Source organism: Misgurnus anguillicaudatus, chromosome 24 (genome assembly GCF_027580225.2).
Source record: "Misgurnus anguillicaudatus chromosome 24, ASM2758022v2, whole genome shotgun sequence".
NCBI lineage: Eukaryota > Metazoa > Chordata > Actinopteri > Cypriniformes > Cobitidae > Misgurnus > Misgurnus anguillicaudatus.
Genome location: NC_073360.2, coordinates 436193 through 455350, shown reverse-complemented (window position 1 = coordinate 455350; position 19158 = coordinate 436193). Strand labels below are relative to the sequence as shown.

Genomic DNA, 19158 nt, shown 5'->3' with positions numbered 1-19158 from the left:
AATTTGTACTGAGTATGCCATGTGAACAAACATCCTGGTATGTGCCTCTTCATGTTTCTCACAGAAAAGTGCTGGAAGCCCAATCCGACAATCCAACGACAAGAGGACAGCGCGACCAGGACCACAACAGACTCCACAAAGAACAAGCGCGCACACCGCAGGAAGTGAGTTGTTCTGAGCTGCCCATGCTTCCCCCATGTAGTTCAACAGGTTAGCTTTATTCAGTGAATTGTGAATGAAGCCTTTCCATACAGGTATAGGGAGATTATCATGTGGCTTGTACTCCTTCATATTGCTGGGGCAGGTCTTAATCCTCTTCTCTCATTCTTCACCTTTCAGACTTTCAGCGGGATAGACCTCATAACGATCACTAACAAAGTGGATGCAGTCACACTTGTCTGGGAGGATTCCAAGGAGCTTCCTCGGGTACTTTCCTTGCAGTTCATGGAAGGTGCTGCTCCCAAGATGTTAGTAACCTTGAATGAATGCCATTGCATATACTACCATTACAACGGCTTGTCAGATGGTGTTAGATTGTCCACTTCCCCCCATGGCCTGTCCAAGGGCTGTCTTGATTGCAGCCAGGTAGTCTGCCTTGTTTCCTTTTCTTCCTGCAGGATGCACACTTATTCTTGGTGGAATCTTTTGTGATCCTGGTCGCACTGTCCCTTGTCATTGGATTGTCAGGTTGAGCTTCCAGAACTTGAGGAGGCAGATACTAGAATGTTTGCTCACATTGCATACTCCGTACAAATTCTGCACCACGAACGAGCTGTAGTTGTTGCAACAGACACAGATGTGATCATGATGTGCATGTACTACATCACACACATGGATGGACTGCAGAAGCTGTGGGTGAAAACGATGGATATCTACCTGTTCATGCCACCACAGAAGCTCTGACAGGGAAGTATAATGCTGCTGTTTCAGAGGTTACATCCCTTCTCCTCAGCACCTACATACTTTTCCAGATGTGACACAGTGAGCTATCCGTGCAGAAGAGGAAAAAGGGGGGCCTACACAACATTGACAGGCAGACAGACATTCCGCCGCCGTGCAGGCACGGCGATCCGAGGAAAGCCGGGATGCCCAGGAAAAGGCAACAACAGCAGCACGGCAACACATGGTGTCACTATGACAGGAGTGACTTTGGTGGTACTCTAGATGCACTTAAAGCCTATCTCTTTGTTAGCATCAAAGGAGACATGCGTTGCCTTCGACCAACTAAAGATGCCTTTCAATTACACCTTCGCTGATCCCTGCATCAGTTGGCTGTGTTTAAGCGGGCACACATAGCCCAGCCAACCCACCCAGCTGCCACTGATTTTGGGAGACAACTTGTCAATGGCAAATTAGTGGCAACCATGATGCCGAAAAAGGTAAAACCTTCTGAATTCAAACACAGCAAATACTGCCACTGCAAGAAAAGCATGCATGCCCGAGGATGCTTCTGTGCATGAGCCAATGTGAAGTGTGGCATTGCATGTCTCTACAATGGGGATGTTTAAGGATTGAGAGAGAGGGGGTTGCATCCCCCATCACGCTGCTGTACAACCCTCAAATTCTTGCCTGCTGTCTCCCCAGGTGGTGAGGGTGAAGGTCTGTCCCCAGAGCAGTATCTGCAGTGTTCCACCCTTCTGTTTATCCCACCTCACATGGACCTGCATCTAGTTAATAAGTTATGTTATTTTTTTCCGTTAAAGGGACATTTCACCCATGGAAACATTAATCTTTATTGAAAGTGGGTCATATTTGTAGTAAAAATGTAACATACATTTAAAATGTGGTGCCTATCCGACCGAAAAAAGACAGAAAGCGACTCCAGGGCACACCCGCACGGAAGACAACAACTCCCACAATGCACAGCTCCGCAAGCCACCCCCAAACAAAATAGAAACATCTACCCCATAGTCAGACGTCTGTCTGTCCCCGCAGGCTTTGGCTGTCACTTCCAGTTGACCTTTGGTATTCTAAAATATGTATCCAGAACGCTGCTGTCCATATGCGGTGCGAAGCTTGGGTGGTTCAGCACACAAACGTCCACATCCTCATCCGACGCAGAAACCCCATCCAGAAGAAACCGGCATCCCCGAAACCCTCTGCAGCAGACGGACCCCACCTCCGCGTCCGCAGGCGCACAGCAAGAGCACAGGCACAACCTGTCAGAATCCTGCCAGATCCTTGTTTCTATTTAGATCTAGTCATCATGGCAGGGTTCTGACAGTACAATGTTTTATGTGGGAGATGCGTGGTTTTAGTATTGATTTATTCTGACCACGCATTTCCCGGGTCTCGTCACTTTTTCCCCAATCCCTTACTTGTGATTATTTCCAGGTGTTTGTAATTAACTTTCTCCCTATTTAAGAGTCCTTGTGTTTGTTGTCCAGTGCGGGTTCGTCTGTATTACTACGTTGGCAGTCAGTGTTTGTGTTTCTGTTTAAATTAAGTGTAGTGTGTTCTAGTTTAAGTTTAGTGTTTTGTTTATATGTTATGTTTAGTGTAGTTCTGTGTAGTTTAGTGTTTGCCCTGTTTGTTTGCCCCCTCGTGGGTTTTGTTTTCAGTTTTGTTCAATAAAATATTATTTTGTCCCTATCCGTGTCTGCATTTGGGTTCTCTGTGTCCTGATTCCTGACACAACCCGTCCATCCCAGCTCGAGCCAGTCCAGGCCCCTCGCCCGCGACAGACGGGTCTTCTACCTCGTCTTCTACCTTCTACAGGCAGGTTTTCTACCTCGGTCTTCTACCTCCTGTTCCTCCATCTGCCTCACCTGCTCTTCCCTGTATTGTGATTCATAAAGACAGCCTCGAAATCACCCTCTTCCATATCATATTGATAACCTTCCACCATTGTTGGAAAACATCAAGCCTGGCTCCACAGCATCTGTTAGCTTAGATTCCAAAAACATGGCAGCTGTATCATTAATTTCCGTAAGTCCCACCCTCTAATCTGTAATAGGTCTGTAGCATGAGTGGGCCCCACCCATACCCCCCCCCCCCCCGGAAAAATAACGACAGAGGGTTTGTAGTCTTACACTCTCGACAAAGATATAGCAATTTCTTCTTTCAATGACGCAAAATGACGATTTTTACATCATTGAAAGAAGGAAGTGCAACACTGAAATCTGTATTTCTCCCGTCTCAGGGAAAACTGAAAATGATGCATGACCATTCAAAAACATGATTGGGTTTCTAAAGCTACAAAGCTTAATGCAAATGGGTGAAGTATCTCTTTAAAGTTGTAATAGTTGTCATCTGAGGCAATAAAATAATTAAAGTCATTTTGCTGTATTATATTTATTGTGTGACACATTTCCATTGGGAGAACAGGGTTAAGTTGAAATTACAAAGATCCCTAGACCATGATGTTTAATAATGTGGACATTAACAATCATGTTATCCAGTATGTCTTTCGGATTTTTGAAAGTAGCCTTAATTCTATTAAGGTTTTGAGCCTGTTGATGGCCAACTAGTAGTGAAATCATCACAGATCCATTGATTTTGGTTGGATTTTTATAATTTTTTTCTGTGTAATGAGTATACTGTTTGGTGAAAAGAATGGCATATTGACTGATATCATAACTTGGGTGAATAGTTGATTGCCAATGAAGTAAAGATGAAAATATTGGAAAAAAAGTGAAAAAACGCCTACTTTTTTGCATTAAATTGATGCAAAATTATGCAGAAATGTGTTTTAAGAGTTATTTTTTCAGTGGATGTTGTCAGCACATGTGTTCTGTGTATCTGGAATGCATTTATTGACAGTTTACCCAACCCACTGAGAATTTGAGGAAAAAAATAATTTTTCACAATATTCTGATAAAAATACAGGGTATGTACACTAAAATTGCCACAAATTATTTTCGCGATATTTCCGGCAGAGCAGACCCTCCAATTATTGGTTCTTGAGGTCAAAGTTAACAGAAAAAACACAAACAAAAAGCACGGCAGACCATGTCAGGCCCAACCCATTGTATTGAGCTGTTGAGACGTTGGCTCCCCGACTACAGGTCAAGAGACCTCTCCAGCTCTCTTATGCCTGGCTCACACCACAGGATAATCGGGCCGAATTTACCCCGATTTTTCCCTCCCGAGAATCTGAGGGAAAATCGGGCAATGGACCTTGATCGGCTCCGAAGTTCGGCCCAGATTATCCTGTAATGTGAGACGTTTAAAAATCTAAACTTACACCTTCCGATATGCTCTCAAGCAAATCGGGGCCGCCCCGATCTTATCAAACATGTTTGATATTTAGGATTTTTACGTCATACTTTCACAATAATCATTGAGAGACGGAGATGATTGACAGCTTTCGGGACCGCGAATCAAGCTGCTGTACGGGTAGACAGCGCAGCCGGACTCATTCCGCCACAACTGCAGCTCGTTGGGGCAGACAGACTATTTAAAATATAGAAATTAATTCCTTGCTTGATTCACGTTGTCATAAACATTATCTAAAATATCCTAAAAACAACAGAACATGATGATGGTCAGTCACATCACGCACCTGCAGCTATTATGTGTATAGAGGAAATTTATTTAAAATAAATAGGCATACACGAAATAAGTTGCACTTAAATAAGCTTATTAACAAAATGAATTTAAAATGATGTGACGATTTTCAATTCTTTTTTTGTGACGCGCTCCACAAACGCACAGAACCCGATGGGGCAGCCGGCAGAAAGCGCATCATGTTTTAAATATTACTTTACAGACGCACAAAGTTTTTATCTGTATGACCATATAACCATAAAAGTATTGCTGTTCAGTGTTCACCGGCATGCAGGATATGTACTAACAAACATTATGATATAACACGCAATTAGTTGTTCGAAATATAAATAATCAGATTGAACCTCACCCAAGTGCAGCGCTGATTGCTGAAATACCGCACACTTGAGAATTTGTCCAAAACCATTGGTAATGTAAATACTGAATTAAACACTAGACCCTACACTGCAAAATAAAATAGAATAGAATAGAAACTTCACTGTCATTATAAAACTATCATAAAATTTGTTTATAAGCTCTCAAAGACCAGCAGCCTCAGAAGAATAAACAACAAAAATAGAATCCACATAGTATATAGCTACAAAACAATATCACCGCAGAGTATATATACAGTGGAATTATGCAAACAACAGTGCAAAAACAAGTTTAACCAAGTATCAGTCATTTAACGCTTAGCCTACAATAATATTCCTGTTAAGAAGGAACAGGAAAACAGAGCAAAATAGCCTAGATCACTTATAATAACTCTTAAATGTGCAAAAAATAATGATATATAGGCTAGCCAATTATATTAAAAATATGTTTTTAAATAGATGTATTTAAATTTAAATAAATCTTGCATAAGGATTAGACTTGAGTTGGTGCTAGATTGTGCACACATCTACAGTATGCATTCAAACACTGTCTGCATAACACATCCTTAAAACATATCATGATTGTTGCCTCATAAACAAGAGCTGAGGAGGAGAAATCGCCTAGGTTTCAAAAAGAAAGCTGCTACTTTGTAAATATTTAAAAAGAAATCATAATAAATGTGTCATAATCTTCATTCCTTTATATACTCTTCTCCTGAGGTGAAGTGGAGTGCTTGCTCTGGCAAGATAATCCTAATAATATCCTGTAGTGTGTGATGAACTAGGGTTTTTAATTCCTGTAGTGTGAGCATGTTTAAGATTTGAGAGAAGAATATCTGACAAGATTCTCTTTATGTGTGTGCTGCAACCAGATTTCAAAATCTGCCAGGATTTTAAAAATCCTGTAGTGTGAGCCAGGCATTAAATAATTTAGGGCTGAGAGCTGAGACCTAGGGCCCGTTCTTCGTACGTCACTAACTCAGTTAGCTGGATTTGATTGTTGACGATTTGGCATGATCTTGGTTCGTTTGGTTCTTCAAAGCTCATCCTAGAGTTTCTGTCATAGCAACCGGTCCGTAAGCTCAAACCTGCTCGGGAGCAGGCTTATTTCATGTAAACAAGATTAGTTTGTACCTTTTTAAGCGGATGTGATATGGAAAGTGTGACGCAGTCGTGTATTCTCCATTATACGAGCGCAATCTGCGTAAGATGCATGATTAATATAAAGAGCTTTTCAAATTCAACACGTAATAAAAAAAAGGATAGATTAATTAAATCTTTTAGCGATGTTATTTAAAAAAATATATAATACAACAAATATTCCTTTTCTGTACTTGTGCAACTGATTTTTGTGTAACAGGTGTTTTGATTATTATTCTTAAACGAATGAGAAGACAAAAATGCTGATCACATTAATTTTAAATTTGTTTGAATTTTCCTTAATAAAAGCAGCAATCAATCATACCCAGCACTAATAGATGTTATGTACAATAAAGACTCAGTGTGAAATAATTTTCATTTGAATAAACTAATCTCCTATTTTAGTTTTGTCTTTAGATTTTCAATTACTAAGTTTTCGTTTAGTAATTTCTATCTGTTCTATCTTTAAAACGTTGTCTACAAACATGTTACTCTGTCCCTTTCCTGTGACAAAAATGCCAATAATCAAATATGTTTTTTTACACATATTTTCACATATCTTTATCTTCTTTACTACACTTTTCTGTGCAGACTCACAGCAGATGCAGGACTTTCAGTTAATGTGGACTACTGCTGATATTGTTGTAGTCAGTTATCAGTTATGTAAGGAATAATTGACGACGGGCCATTGAATTATAAGAAATTAAAAGCATTATTTTCAAATAATTCAAAGGACCGGAGTCAATTATTCCGCTTATACCACGGTTACCACAAACATTGCTCTGGTGCCTATTTTAAGACATTTGAAAAGTTAGGTGTGCGGTTTACAGAAAAATAATCAACACCCATAGAACATTTCTCAGCCAATCAGAATGCAGCATTCAACAGACCTGTGGTATAAATAAGAATAATGTAATTGAAGTAAACTTATTTAACCACTTGCATATAGTTTCTCTAAAGGACTGTCATCTGAGAGGATTTCTTTACTGTCCTGTGCATTGCTCAGAAACAGTTCCACTTTGTAATCTTTTGATGTAGAATAACATTTACATTCCCTTACTGCACATCATACTTCATTTAACACATTCTTGAGAACTGCTGAAAGTGTTGGTGTATTATCTACAACTGCACAAAAGAGAGGAAAATGCATAAAGAAACAAGCCATAAAACTTCACCAAAATTTTAATGCAACAACCCAGGAAGGATTTTTTTTGTATCTTTTTATAGTGTCTATATAATGTGACTCCGCTAAATAAACAGTATGAAAAATACATTTATAATAATTTTGTCATGATGGTATGTTTAACTTTCTCATTCGATGATCTAGAAGATATTTACATCTAGAGTTTAACACAAAGTTAAAGATCAACCTCTGATCTCTCACTTTTATTTAGGTCTTAGAATAATATTTATAAATTATTGTTCATAGAAGGAGCAGAAAAGAACAATAATGGTTGTAATGAGATGATAAAGTTTAAAACTGTGACAAAATCAGAACAATGCCAGAGAGAGTAAATATTGTCAATAACATTAAACCTTTAAAAATTCCTGTAAAATAAATACATATAACCCAGTATATAGTCAATATATGAGCAAAAATGAGCAAGTCCCAGTACTGATAAATCAATAGAAAGAAGCACTAAATTATTATCATTAACAAACTAAAAGTTTGTTCCTAAATAAAGCTTTTTGGACTTAATGATTGGCAGAATGATGCTGATGTGAGTGATGTGAATCTCTCTGCTACTGAAGGTTTATTTACTGCCACATGTCTCCATCCTCATGAAAGCGGTGCAGGTGATCGGAGTACCTGAGGTGAAAAAGAGGTAGATGGAAATCACACAAACACAAAGTCTATATGTAACAAGTGAGTCAGACGGTAAATACTCATAAAGTGACCTGTGCTTTTAACTCATCCCAGTGAGTAGTGAACACACTCACACAAAATCATGAGCTTATTTGACTATTGATATAATGTAATGTGAGTTACAGACAGAAGATCATCACACTTTACTAAAAGATGACTTGCATCTTTGGCTTTAGTGAAAGAGAATGATTGACTGTGTGACTGATTGTGTCCCTCTACTCTAATACGGTGTACTGTATGTGACTCCCTGTATACCAGGGCACTGGCGGCTGCTATGACAGCTGTATGCCGTTGTTCGTAAGGTGTTGTGCCTGGCGTAAGAAACGGTAAGTGCATAACCTGCAATTTAAACTAAACTTTATAGCTTAATAGCACCTTCGGGAGCACTTCGACTCGCCTGAAAAATCCACTCCCCCTCTCCCTCTAATAATGGGAGAGGGAGGATGTTACTGCGCCGAGTCAAAGTACTCCCAAAAGTGCTATTCCGCCATAAAATATAGTTCCTTTTTTAAATCCGCTAAGAAAAGCGCCTTAAATAGGAAAAACGTTATCTCTGTTTGTTACCATTGAATGAATGGGGCTAAGCTAAATGCTATCGAAGTGTTGCAGCGTGCCCTAGCGCTTACGTGCACGCACTAAGATAATAGAGGTATGTATCAACTCTTCTTAGTTAAGGTAATAACATAGTTTAATATGGAAAATGGATAGACTATTCCTTTAAGCGAAAGTGGTAATGTGGGTTAGTAATGTTTCCATCTGTGTCCGTTTTAGGATTCTCCCTCTCGTTCCGGGCCGTGATTAGGTCTGCCATTTACGTCTTCGCGCTGTTTTAGCGCTGCCATTTAGCTTGCTGTGTGGATGGGTCGTCATTATTAAAGTGTGCTGCTGGCGTCTGGTCGATCTTTTTACAACGCACCGTAGTACTCCACTTAACATGAACATTTTATGTTTTAAAGATTAAATGATGCTCTGTATGAGCTCGGTGGTTCCCCTGTGTGATGTATTAACCTTATGTGTTTCTTTCATTCTTTTAAGTTTGTTATTTTGTATTTATAATTTGTTTGCTGCACGTGACTCCTCGTATTTGTAACGTGCCCTTGTGTCTATGGCCTATCGGACCGAATAATACACTGTGACAGAGGGGAGTGGTATGTGTAATTAACCCTCCTAATGTTTTATTGTCTCTGCTGTTTGTGTATCGTATTAATGGTCACTATAGAGGAGTTGTGAGAACATGCATGTGAGAAGTAGTTAAACCATCCATTAAATGTGTTTATAATTTATGTTCTTTAGTGTCTTTAACCTTTATTTTTGGTTTACCGCAGGAGCTGGGGTTCCACGGGTGACAGGAATTCCTACTGGTGGTGGTGCTTTTCATCGTGTGCTGTGTAACATCTTGTGTGTTTCGTAGTGTGGTTTGAGTGCACTTTAGTGTGTGTGGTTGTGTGCTCTGCTCGAACTAAACACTGTCCTCTGCCGTTGGGAGCCTCAGCCCTGCTGGTAACATTCTCTTGTCTTTATTTGTTGATTCTACATTTTTGTTATAATTAATATTGTGCCTTCCTCTTCTTTTTGAATGAGTATGAGTACTTGGTGTGTCTTTTAATCTAGGGTTTTAAATATTTGTATCAATAAAATCCTGTAACATTTTGCATTATACCCACGCCTCCTGCCTACTTTATTTTAAGGGACCGAACCTGTGTCCTTCACCCATCATTTTGGGTAATTTGAGATTTCCCCGGGTGCAATTCCCGGGGTGGCGTAGTCGGAGTTCCTTAAAATCTTGGGCTCATGTTCTCTCTCTAGCACCGCTCTGCTACATAGGCAATTAAATTATAGTTTTGACAGGTCTTATCCTACTTCCAGAATGTTGATGTTTGAGCTGCCTTTATTTAAAAACATCTTGAACTGACATATCTTAAAAATCAGATGAACACCAGTATTGTTTTCTGTAAGGTTTGTTTGTAAAAACCACTTAAATTACCTAATGTAACCAAGGCCTAGTCCTGGATTAATCCAAACCTTGTCCTGGAAACAGCCCCTAGATGTTATTAAGTCATTGATAAAAATATCTCTTAACTCTTCAATTAATGCGTAGTGTTTGATACAGCTACATCTCACTTTTAAAAAAAGTGATTCATTTACATTTTAACATTATTTCTAAACAAATAGGCAGCATTTGAAATGTAATGTAAAATAAAGGAAAATTACTGATGTAAAAATGAGAAAGTGTTATTAAACTGTACCTCGGGAGATGCTTGAATTATGAGACAGTGCTCTAATTTCTATAAAAGTATTGTAGTAATGTTGCTCCGATGCATGATGTGATTGCTGTCGTACATCTGACAAACCAGCGAGTGCCTCAGACAGTACTCGACAACAAATTATTTAATCTTGTCAGTACTTTTGCATTAGCTTCGTTTCAGCTCTGAAACATCATCCAACTGATGATTGCAGTGAGCTTTACCCAATCAGAGGTAGAGTAGCACATGTCTTCACTGATTGCGGGTGGTAATGAATGAATGCGGCACAACTCAAAAATATGGGATAAACGGCATTGCATATTGATTCAAAACAGGACGAGCTTATTTTCAAATTCAGAAATGTTTGGGAATTTGTAACTTGGGTGGATGCTACCGCACTACTTGGTCAAAAAAGAGCTTTGCTACTGAAAAGCTATTTGATTTAGAAAGCAGTGAAGCTACCACCAAGCTACTGAAAAAATGTAGTTAAACTAGTAGCCAGTGCTGGGCAAGGTACTTGGAAAATGTAGTTTTTCTAAGCTACCAGTTACTTCACATTAAATGAAGCTTCACTACACTGAAGCTACCCCCCTGGGAAATGTAGCAAGCTAAGCTACATCAATAGTAGCTTGCTACATCCAAGCTAGTTATTTATTTTTAACCAGTTTTATTATGTAATTATTTATTCAGTTTCAATTTATCATTTTGGTAATTATAGGCAATACAAGCATAATGTAGGCCTAGGTACTTCACATTTTGGGGCTGTTTGCTGGACTTATCCTACTCCCAGAATTAAATGCATGTTTGAGCTGCCTTTATTCAAAAACACCTTGCCCTGAAGGGTCTCCAACGTGGGCCCGCAGGTAGCCTGCACAGAGTCTGTGAGGTGCCCGCCAAAGCACATTCTATTTATAGTTTCAATTGTAATATTTATTACATGTTTTTATATTAGCTTGGCTCGGTGACATAACCCAGTCAGAGGTAGAGCACGAGTCTTTACAGAATGCGAGTGGTAATGTTTTGTATGAAGAAGGCTGCACAACTAAATACGGAACAAACGACGTCCTGTGTCGATTGAAATGACACACTTATTCTCAAATTCAGGACGACTTCAGAAATGTTTGGAAAATTGTAGCTTGTGTGGAAGCTACCTCACTACTTGGTCAAAAAAAGATCTTAGCTGCTTTCTAAATCAAATAGCTTTTCAGTAGCTAAGCTACCGCCAAGCTACTGAAAAATGTAGTTAAACTACTAGCTTCGCTACTTGTAGTGAAGCTACTGCCCAGCACTGCTAGTAGCTTTGCAAATTGTAACGACGCTACTGCCCAACACTGGTCATACTTACTCTTTATACAGCTATTCAATTATAACACACACACACACACACACACACACACACACACACACACACACACACACACACACACACACACACACACACACACACACATATTGATATTGATAATTAGAATATCATCAAAAAGTTGATTTATTTCACTTATTTCATTCAAAAAGTGAAACTTGCATATTATATTCATTCATTACACACAGACTGATGTATTTCAAATGTTTATTTATTTTAATTTTGATCATTATAACTGACAACTGAATCCCAAATTCAGTATCTCAGAAAATTAGATGATTGTGAAAAGGTTAAATTTTGAAGACACCCTGTGCCACACTCTAATCAGCTAATTAACTCAGAAAACCTGCAAAGGCCTTTAAATGGTCTCTCAGTCTAGTTCTGTAGGCTACACATTAATGGTGAAGACTGCTGACTTGACAATTGTCCAAAAGACGACCATTGACACCTTGCACAAGGAGGGCAAAACACAAAAGGTAATTGCAAAAGAGACTGGCTGTTCAGAGAGATCTGTGTCCAAGCTCATTGATAGAGACGAAGGGAAGGAAAAGATGTGGTAGAAAAAAGTGATAGGGAAAAGTGATAGGGAAAAGCAATAGGGATAACCACACCCTGGAGAGGATTGTGAAACAAAACCCTTAAAAAAATGTGGGGCAGATTCAAAAAGAGTGGACTGCAGCTGGAGTCAGTGCTTCAAGAATCACTACGCACAGACGTATGCAAGACGTGGGTTTTAGCTGTCGCATTTCTTCTGTCAAGCCACTCTTGAACAACAGACAGCAGCAGTCCAGACGCGAGACGCTTCTGATGCTGAGTGGTCCAAAGTTATGTTCTCTGATGAAAGTAAATTGTTCATTTCCTTTGGAAATCAGGGTCCCAGAGTCTGGAGGAAGAGAGGAGAGGCACACAATCCACATTGTTTGAGTATAAAGTTTCCACAGTCAGTGATGGTTTGGGGTGCCATATCATCTGCTGGTGTTGGTCCACTGTGTTTTCTGAGGTCCAAGGTCAACGCAGCCGTATATCAGGAAGTTTTAGAGCACTTCATGCTTCCTGCTGGTGCTGACCAACTTTATGGAGATGCAATTTTAATTTTCCAACAGGACTTGGCACCTGCACACAGTGTCAAAGCTTCTAGGACCAGGGTATCTCTGTTCTTAATTGGCCAGCAAACTCGCCTGACCTTAACCCCATAAAAAATCTATGGGGTATTGTGAAGCGTTGAAGTGATATGCCAGACCCAAAAATGCAGAAGAGCTGAAGGCCACTATCAGAGCAACCTGAGTGGTGCCACAGACTGATTGACTCCATGCCACACCACATTGCTGCAGTAATTCAGGCAAAAGGACCCCCAACTAAGTATTGAGTGATAACATGCTCATACTTTTCAAGTTCATACTTTTCAGTTGCCCAAGATTTCTAAAAAATACTTTCTTTGTATTGGTCTTAAGTAATATTCAAATTTTCTAAGATACTGAATTTGGGATTTTTCTTAGTTGTGTATGTATATATATTAGGGCTGCACGTTTTCAAGTTTTTAATTAACCGTTAACCGACACCCTTAGCGGTTAATACTCGGTTAACCATATTATGCGCAAGGCAACCCAGAGATACAGACACACGAGAAAGGGGTAGTTATTAATTTTTAACACCTTTAATAACTGGTTGGACCACATTTAAAACTAAATTAATTTATAGAAATAAAACGCAGTGGTAAGGACAGAGCAGCTTAAGTATGTCACTGACTTTTGCGTTCGCGGGGATGGTAGGCTGGGCGAAGGTACTCGCAGGTTCCGCGGCCGACTGTCTATGATGCCCGGGTGTTGGCTGGGTTTGTCGCGAAAGTCTGTGAAACGGTGATTACCGGTGCTCCAGCCTCTCACCGGTTAGATCACTTGCCCACCCCGACACCGTCTTTCACCGTCGTTTTGATATTTTCTTGTAATTAAATCATTTAGCTTCGTTAGAGAGAGCAAACACTTATAACTGAATGTGTCTGCTTGCATGAATTCAGCGGACCTGAACGCGCGTCACTTCACAGAGCAGCAGGTGTCAGATTTCACTTATTTCTTTCAGAGTTTGTGAGGCGAGCTGAATGACCAGACGATAGCAGAAGCCGCGTGCTTACTCGTTTCTGTTATAATGCACATATATGATGTTTAATATAAGCGAGATAGTTTTGTTTTATTTTTTATCAAGAAAAATAATAAACCCACCATTCAAGCAGCGCTTTATGGAGGAGCCGGTTGCACTGCTTGGAACTGGCAAGTTCTGCGAGAATTACCTGCGCACATTGACTCAAGCACTTAATTAAACCAGCTGTTGCACTTGCATTGCACGCAAATTCATAAGCGATTTAATGCAGCTTACGCAAGCGCTGCTTTTAAACAATTGCGTAATTCAAAAGTGAAAGTAAAATGCGCACGTCTGCATGCATTAACCGGTGGGAAAATTCTATCACCGCAGCAACCCTAGGTTGTACATGAAGTACAGTCTTGTTCAAAATAATAGCAGCACAATGTGACTAACCAGAATAATCAAGGCCCCCAGTACATTTCTTATTGCTACGTGGCAAACAAGTTACCAGTAGGTTCAGTAGATTCTCAGAAAACAAACAAGACCCAGCATTCATGATATGCACGCTCTTAAGGCTGTGCAATTGGGAAATTAGATGAAAGGGGTGTGCTCAAAAAAATAGCAGTGTCTACCTTTGACTGTACAAACTCAAAACTATTTTGTACAAACATTTTTTTTCTGGGATTTAGCAATCCTGTGAATCACTAAACTAATATTTAGTTGTATGACCACAGTTTTTTAAAACTGCTTGACATCTGTGTGGCATGGAGTCAACCAACTTGTGGCACCTCTCAGCTGTTATTCCACTCCATGATTCTTTAACAACATTCCACAATTCATTCACATTTCTTGGTTTTACAGCATTTTTGATATCACCCCACAAGTTCTCAATTGGATTAAGGTCTGGAGATTGGGCTGGTCACTCCATAACATTAATTTTGTTGGTTTGGAACCAAGACTTTGCCCGTTTACTAGTGTGTTTTGGGTCATTGTCTTGTTGAAACAACCATTTCAAGGGCATGTCCTCTTCAGCATAGGGCAACATGACCTCTTCAAGTATTTTAACATATGCAAACTGATCCATGATCCCTGGTATGCGATAAATAGGCCCAACACCATAGTAGGAGAAACATGCCCATATCATGATGCTTGCACCTCCATGCTTCACTGTCTTCACTTTGTACTATGGCTTGAATTCAGAGTTTGGGAGTCGTCTCACAAACTGCCTGTGGCCCTTGGACCCAAAAAGAACAATTTTACTCCCATCAGTCCACAAAATGTTCCTCCATTTCTCTTTAGGCCAGTTGATGTGTTCTTTGGCAAATTGTAACCTCTTCTGCACATGCCTTTTTTTAACAGAGGGACTTTGTGGGGGATTCTTGAAAATAAATTAGCTTCACACAGACGTCTTCTAACTGTCACAGTACTTACAGGTAACTCCAGACTGGGAAAGCTTTCAAATGCATGTTCAACAAGTGTTGGCTTCATCCTTAAATAGGGGCCACCTGATTCACACCTGTTTCTTCACAAAATTGATGACCTCAGTGATTGAATGCCACACTGCTATTTTTTTGAACACACCCCTTTCAACTAATTTAACTAAATTGCCCAATTGCACAGCCCTAAGAGTGCGCACATCATGAATGCCGGGTCTCATTTGTTTTCTGAGAATCTACTGAACCTACTGGTAACTTGTTTGCCACGTAGCAATAAAAAATATACTAAAAACCTTGATTATTCTGGTTAGTCACATTGTACTGCTATTATTTTGAACAAGACTGTATATAAGCACTGCATTGCAATACTTGCATTTTGCCCTGTCATTCTCGATTTTAAGTGCTTTCCCACGAAAACTGAAACTACTTGTGGACATTACAAATGTCTGGGAGCGCTTTGGCGGTCTCTGGTGGTGCAAAAATGTATTACAACTAAATTCAATGCACACCATTGATGCCACTTAACCGAGCAAAATGTTTCACTTGTTTAAACAATTTTTAACGGTTAATCGGTTAACCATGGACACCCCTAATATATATATATTAGGGCTGTCAAAATTAACGCGTTAATAACGCGTTAACGCAAATTAATTTTAACGCCACTAATTTTATTAACGGAGATTAACGCAAAGCGCAATTTCTGTTTGACCCTTGGTCCAGCCCATAGTTGAATGAACAGAGACGCAGACAAATGTGACTCTCTCTAAATGAGTAAAAGGTTTTCATAGAAATAAGAACATTAAGCAAATCGTCTACCAAATCCAATGCTCTAAATGCTCGTTGGACATCTGATATGATCTTTATTTATACGTTTGAGAGGTGTAACGTTACCGTCCTCCTAATGCTTAATCTAATACAAAATGCGTCTCAATTCATTTTGGTTTCGCTTTTGTGCATGACTTAGAAAATAGACTGCAGGACTTGCTTGATGTTAAAATAGTCATTAAGAGAGATAAAGTTCGGTACCTGATTAATGTTAAAGAGTTATTAAGAGCGACAAGACTCAAATGCGATCCCCTCACGCTGACTGACTGATATCTGAAGCGCGTGCACACAGACGCGCGAGTGCGCGACCCGGATATATAGACATCTTCACAAAATTACAGTTTTACAAATATCTGTTTTGATAAGAATTCACGCAGGTAGGCTCTATAATCTGTTATGTTTTAAGTAAATGTTTGGTTAACTGTTGGGTAAAAATATCTGATGTGTAACATTATATTAGATCACTTAGATTTTAAGCAGTCTGTCTCAATGTCAATCAAACAAAAGGAAAAAAGTTGAACATACATTGATGATGTTTTTGCTTTGTGTGTGCTAAATCTATTAGTTTTACCAGTGATTTTAAGGTATTGATGTGGTAATATAATGTATGGATGTGAAAATTTTTGTGGTAATTTGACTCTTTCAACTTCAAACACGTGTAGTTCTGTCATATTTTGTTATATTTCAACAAATCATGCATTGTTCTATGTTTTAATAGAGAATGTCAAAATATGAACAACTATTTTTTTTTTAAATTTGCTAATTCCGACTCAACTTGCCAGCACAGGTCACAAATGATGCAGCAGCAAACAAAAATGGAGAAAGAAAAATCTTCTGAAAGGAAAATTCATATACAAAACAATGGCTGGTGATTTTGTTAAAATGTAAACAGGCTGTTGTTAACATACATTTGCATAAAGCATCTATATATGTATATATGATTAGAATATTAAAAACCTGAAAAGTGTTAAATTAGGGTAAATTTAGAATGGATAAAAATGTGCGATTAATTTGCGATTAATCGCAGTTAACTCGTGAAATCATGCGATTAATCTAGATTAATTTTTTTAATCTATTGACAGCCCTAATATATATATATATATATATATATATATATATATATATATGTGTGTATATATGTATATATATGTGTATATATGTATATATGTATATATATGTATATGTATATGTATATGTATATGTATATATATATATATATATATATATATATATATATATATATATATATATATATATATATATATGTGTATATGTATATGTATATGTATATGTGTATTTGCATGGTGGAATAAGTATGTGAACCTTTGGGTTTAATAACTGGTTGACCCTCCTTTGGCAGCAATAACCTCAACCAAACGTTTCCTATAGTTGCAGATCAGGGGCCTCATGTATAAAACTGTGCGTCGCACGTTTCCAGCCCTGTTTTGTGCATACGCATGCTTTATACATGAGGCCCCAGACCTGCACAACGGTCAGGAGAAATTTTGGACCACTCCTCCCTACAAAAGTGTTTCAGTACAGCAACATTCTTGGGATGTCTGGTGTGAATCGCTCTCTTGAGGTCATGCCACAGCATCTCAATCGGGTTGAGGTCAGGACTCCGACCGGGCCACTCCAGAAGGCGCATTTTCTTCTATTGAAGCCATTCTGTTGTTGATTTACTTCTATGCTTTGGGTCGTTGTCCTGTTGCATCGTCCATCCTCTGTTAAGCTTCAGTTGGTGGACAGATGGTCTTAAGTTTTCCTGCAAAATGTCTTGATAAACTTTGGAATTCATTTTTCTATCGATGACAGTAATCCATCGAGGGCCTGAGGCAGCAAAGCCGCCCCAAACCATGAGGCCCCCTCCACCATATTTCACAGTTGGGATGAGGTTTTGATGTTGGTGTGCTGTGCCTTTTGTTCTTCACACATAGCATTGTGTGTTCTTTCCGAACAACTCAATTTTGGTTTCATCTGTCCACAGAATGTTTTGCCAGTAGTGCTGTGGAACATCCAGGTGCTCTTTTGCAAACTACAAACGTGCTGCAATGTTTTTTTGGACAGCAGTGGTTTCCTCTGTGGTGTCCTCCCATGAAGTCCATTCTTGTTTAATGTTTTCCTTATTGTAGATTTGTCAACAAAAATGTTAGCATGTGCCAGAGATTTCTGTAAGTCTTTAGCTGACACTCTAGGATTCTTCTTCACCTCATTGAGCATTCTGCGCTGTGCTCTTGCAGTCATCTTTACAGGACAACCACACCCAGGGAGCGCAGCAACAGCGCTGAACCCTCTCCATCCGTAGACAATCCGTCCCAACGCGGACACATGGACATCAAGGCTTTTAGATATACTTTTGTAGCCCTCTCCAGCCCCACTTAAGTCAACAACTCTTGATCGTAGGTCTTCTGAGAGCTCTCTTGTGTGAGGCATGGTTCACATCAGACAATGCTTCTTCAGAACAGCAAACTCAAAACTGGTGTGTGTTTTTTATTGGAAAGGGCAGCTTTAATCAACACATCCACCTGGACCCCAGGTTGACTGACTCCAGGCTCCAATTAGCTCTTGGAGAAGTCATTAGCCTAGGGTTTCACATACTTTTCCACCCGGCACTATGAATGTTTACATGTTGTGTTCAATAAAAACATGAAAACGTATAATGTTTGTGCGGTATTAGTTTAAGCAGACTGTGTTTCTCTATTGTTGTGACTTAGATGAAGATCAGAACACTTTTTATGACCAATTTATGAAGTCCAAGTAAGCCCAAATGGTTCACATACTTTTTCTTTCAACTGTATATGTATATGTATATGTATATATATATATATATGTATATATATATATATGTATATGTATATGTATATGTATATATATATATATATATATATATATATATATATATATATATATGTATATATATATATATATATATATATATATATATATGTATATATATATGTATATGTATATATATATATATATATATATATATATATATATATATATATATATATATATATATATATATATATATGTATATATAATGTATGTATGTATGTATGTATGTATGTATGTATGTATGTATGTATGTATGTATGTATGTATGTATATATATATATATATGTATATATATATATATATATATATATATATATGTATATATATATATATATATATATATATATATATATATATATATATATATATATATATATATATATATATATATATATATATATATATATATATATATATATATATATATATATATATATATATATATGGTTTTCTACAGTGATTTGCCATAAAATGTTATCCGATCCTCATCTAGGTCACAACAATAAAC

At 38.4% G+C, this 19158-nt stretch overlaps 1 protein-coding gene across 4 annotated transcripts in view; it reads right to left on the bottom strand.

Annotated features, from left to right (window-relative positions):
- Nucleotides 1-7168: 7168 nt before the first annotated feature.
- Nucleotides 7169-19158, bottom strand: part of cux1b (cut-like homeobox 1b) — an 84976-nt gene continuing 72986 nt past the window's right edge. For all 4 annotated transcript variants that reach the window (XM_073862739.1, XM_073862736.1, XM_073862737.1 and 1 more), the window contains one exon: nucleotides 7169-7812. In XM_073862739.1, the coding sequence (XP_073718840.1) occupies nucleotides 7761-7812 (52 nt within the window). In that variant the 3' untranslated portion in view covers nucleotides 7169-7760. The remainder of the gene's footprint in view (nucleotides 7813-19158) is intronic.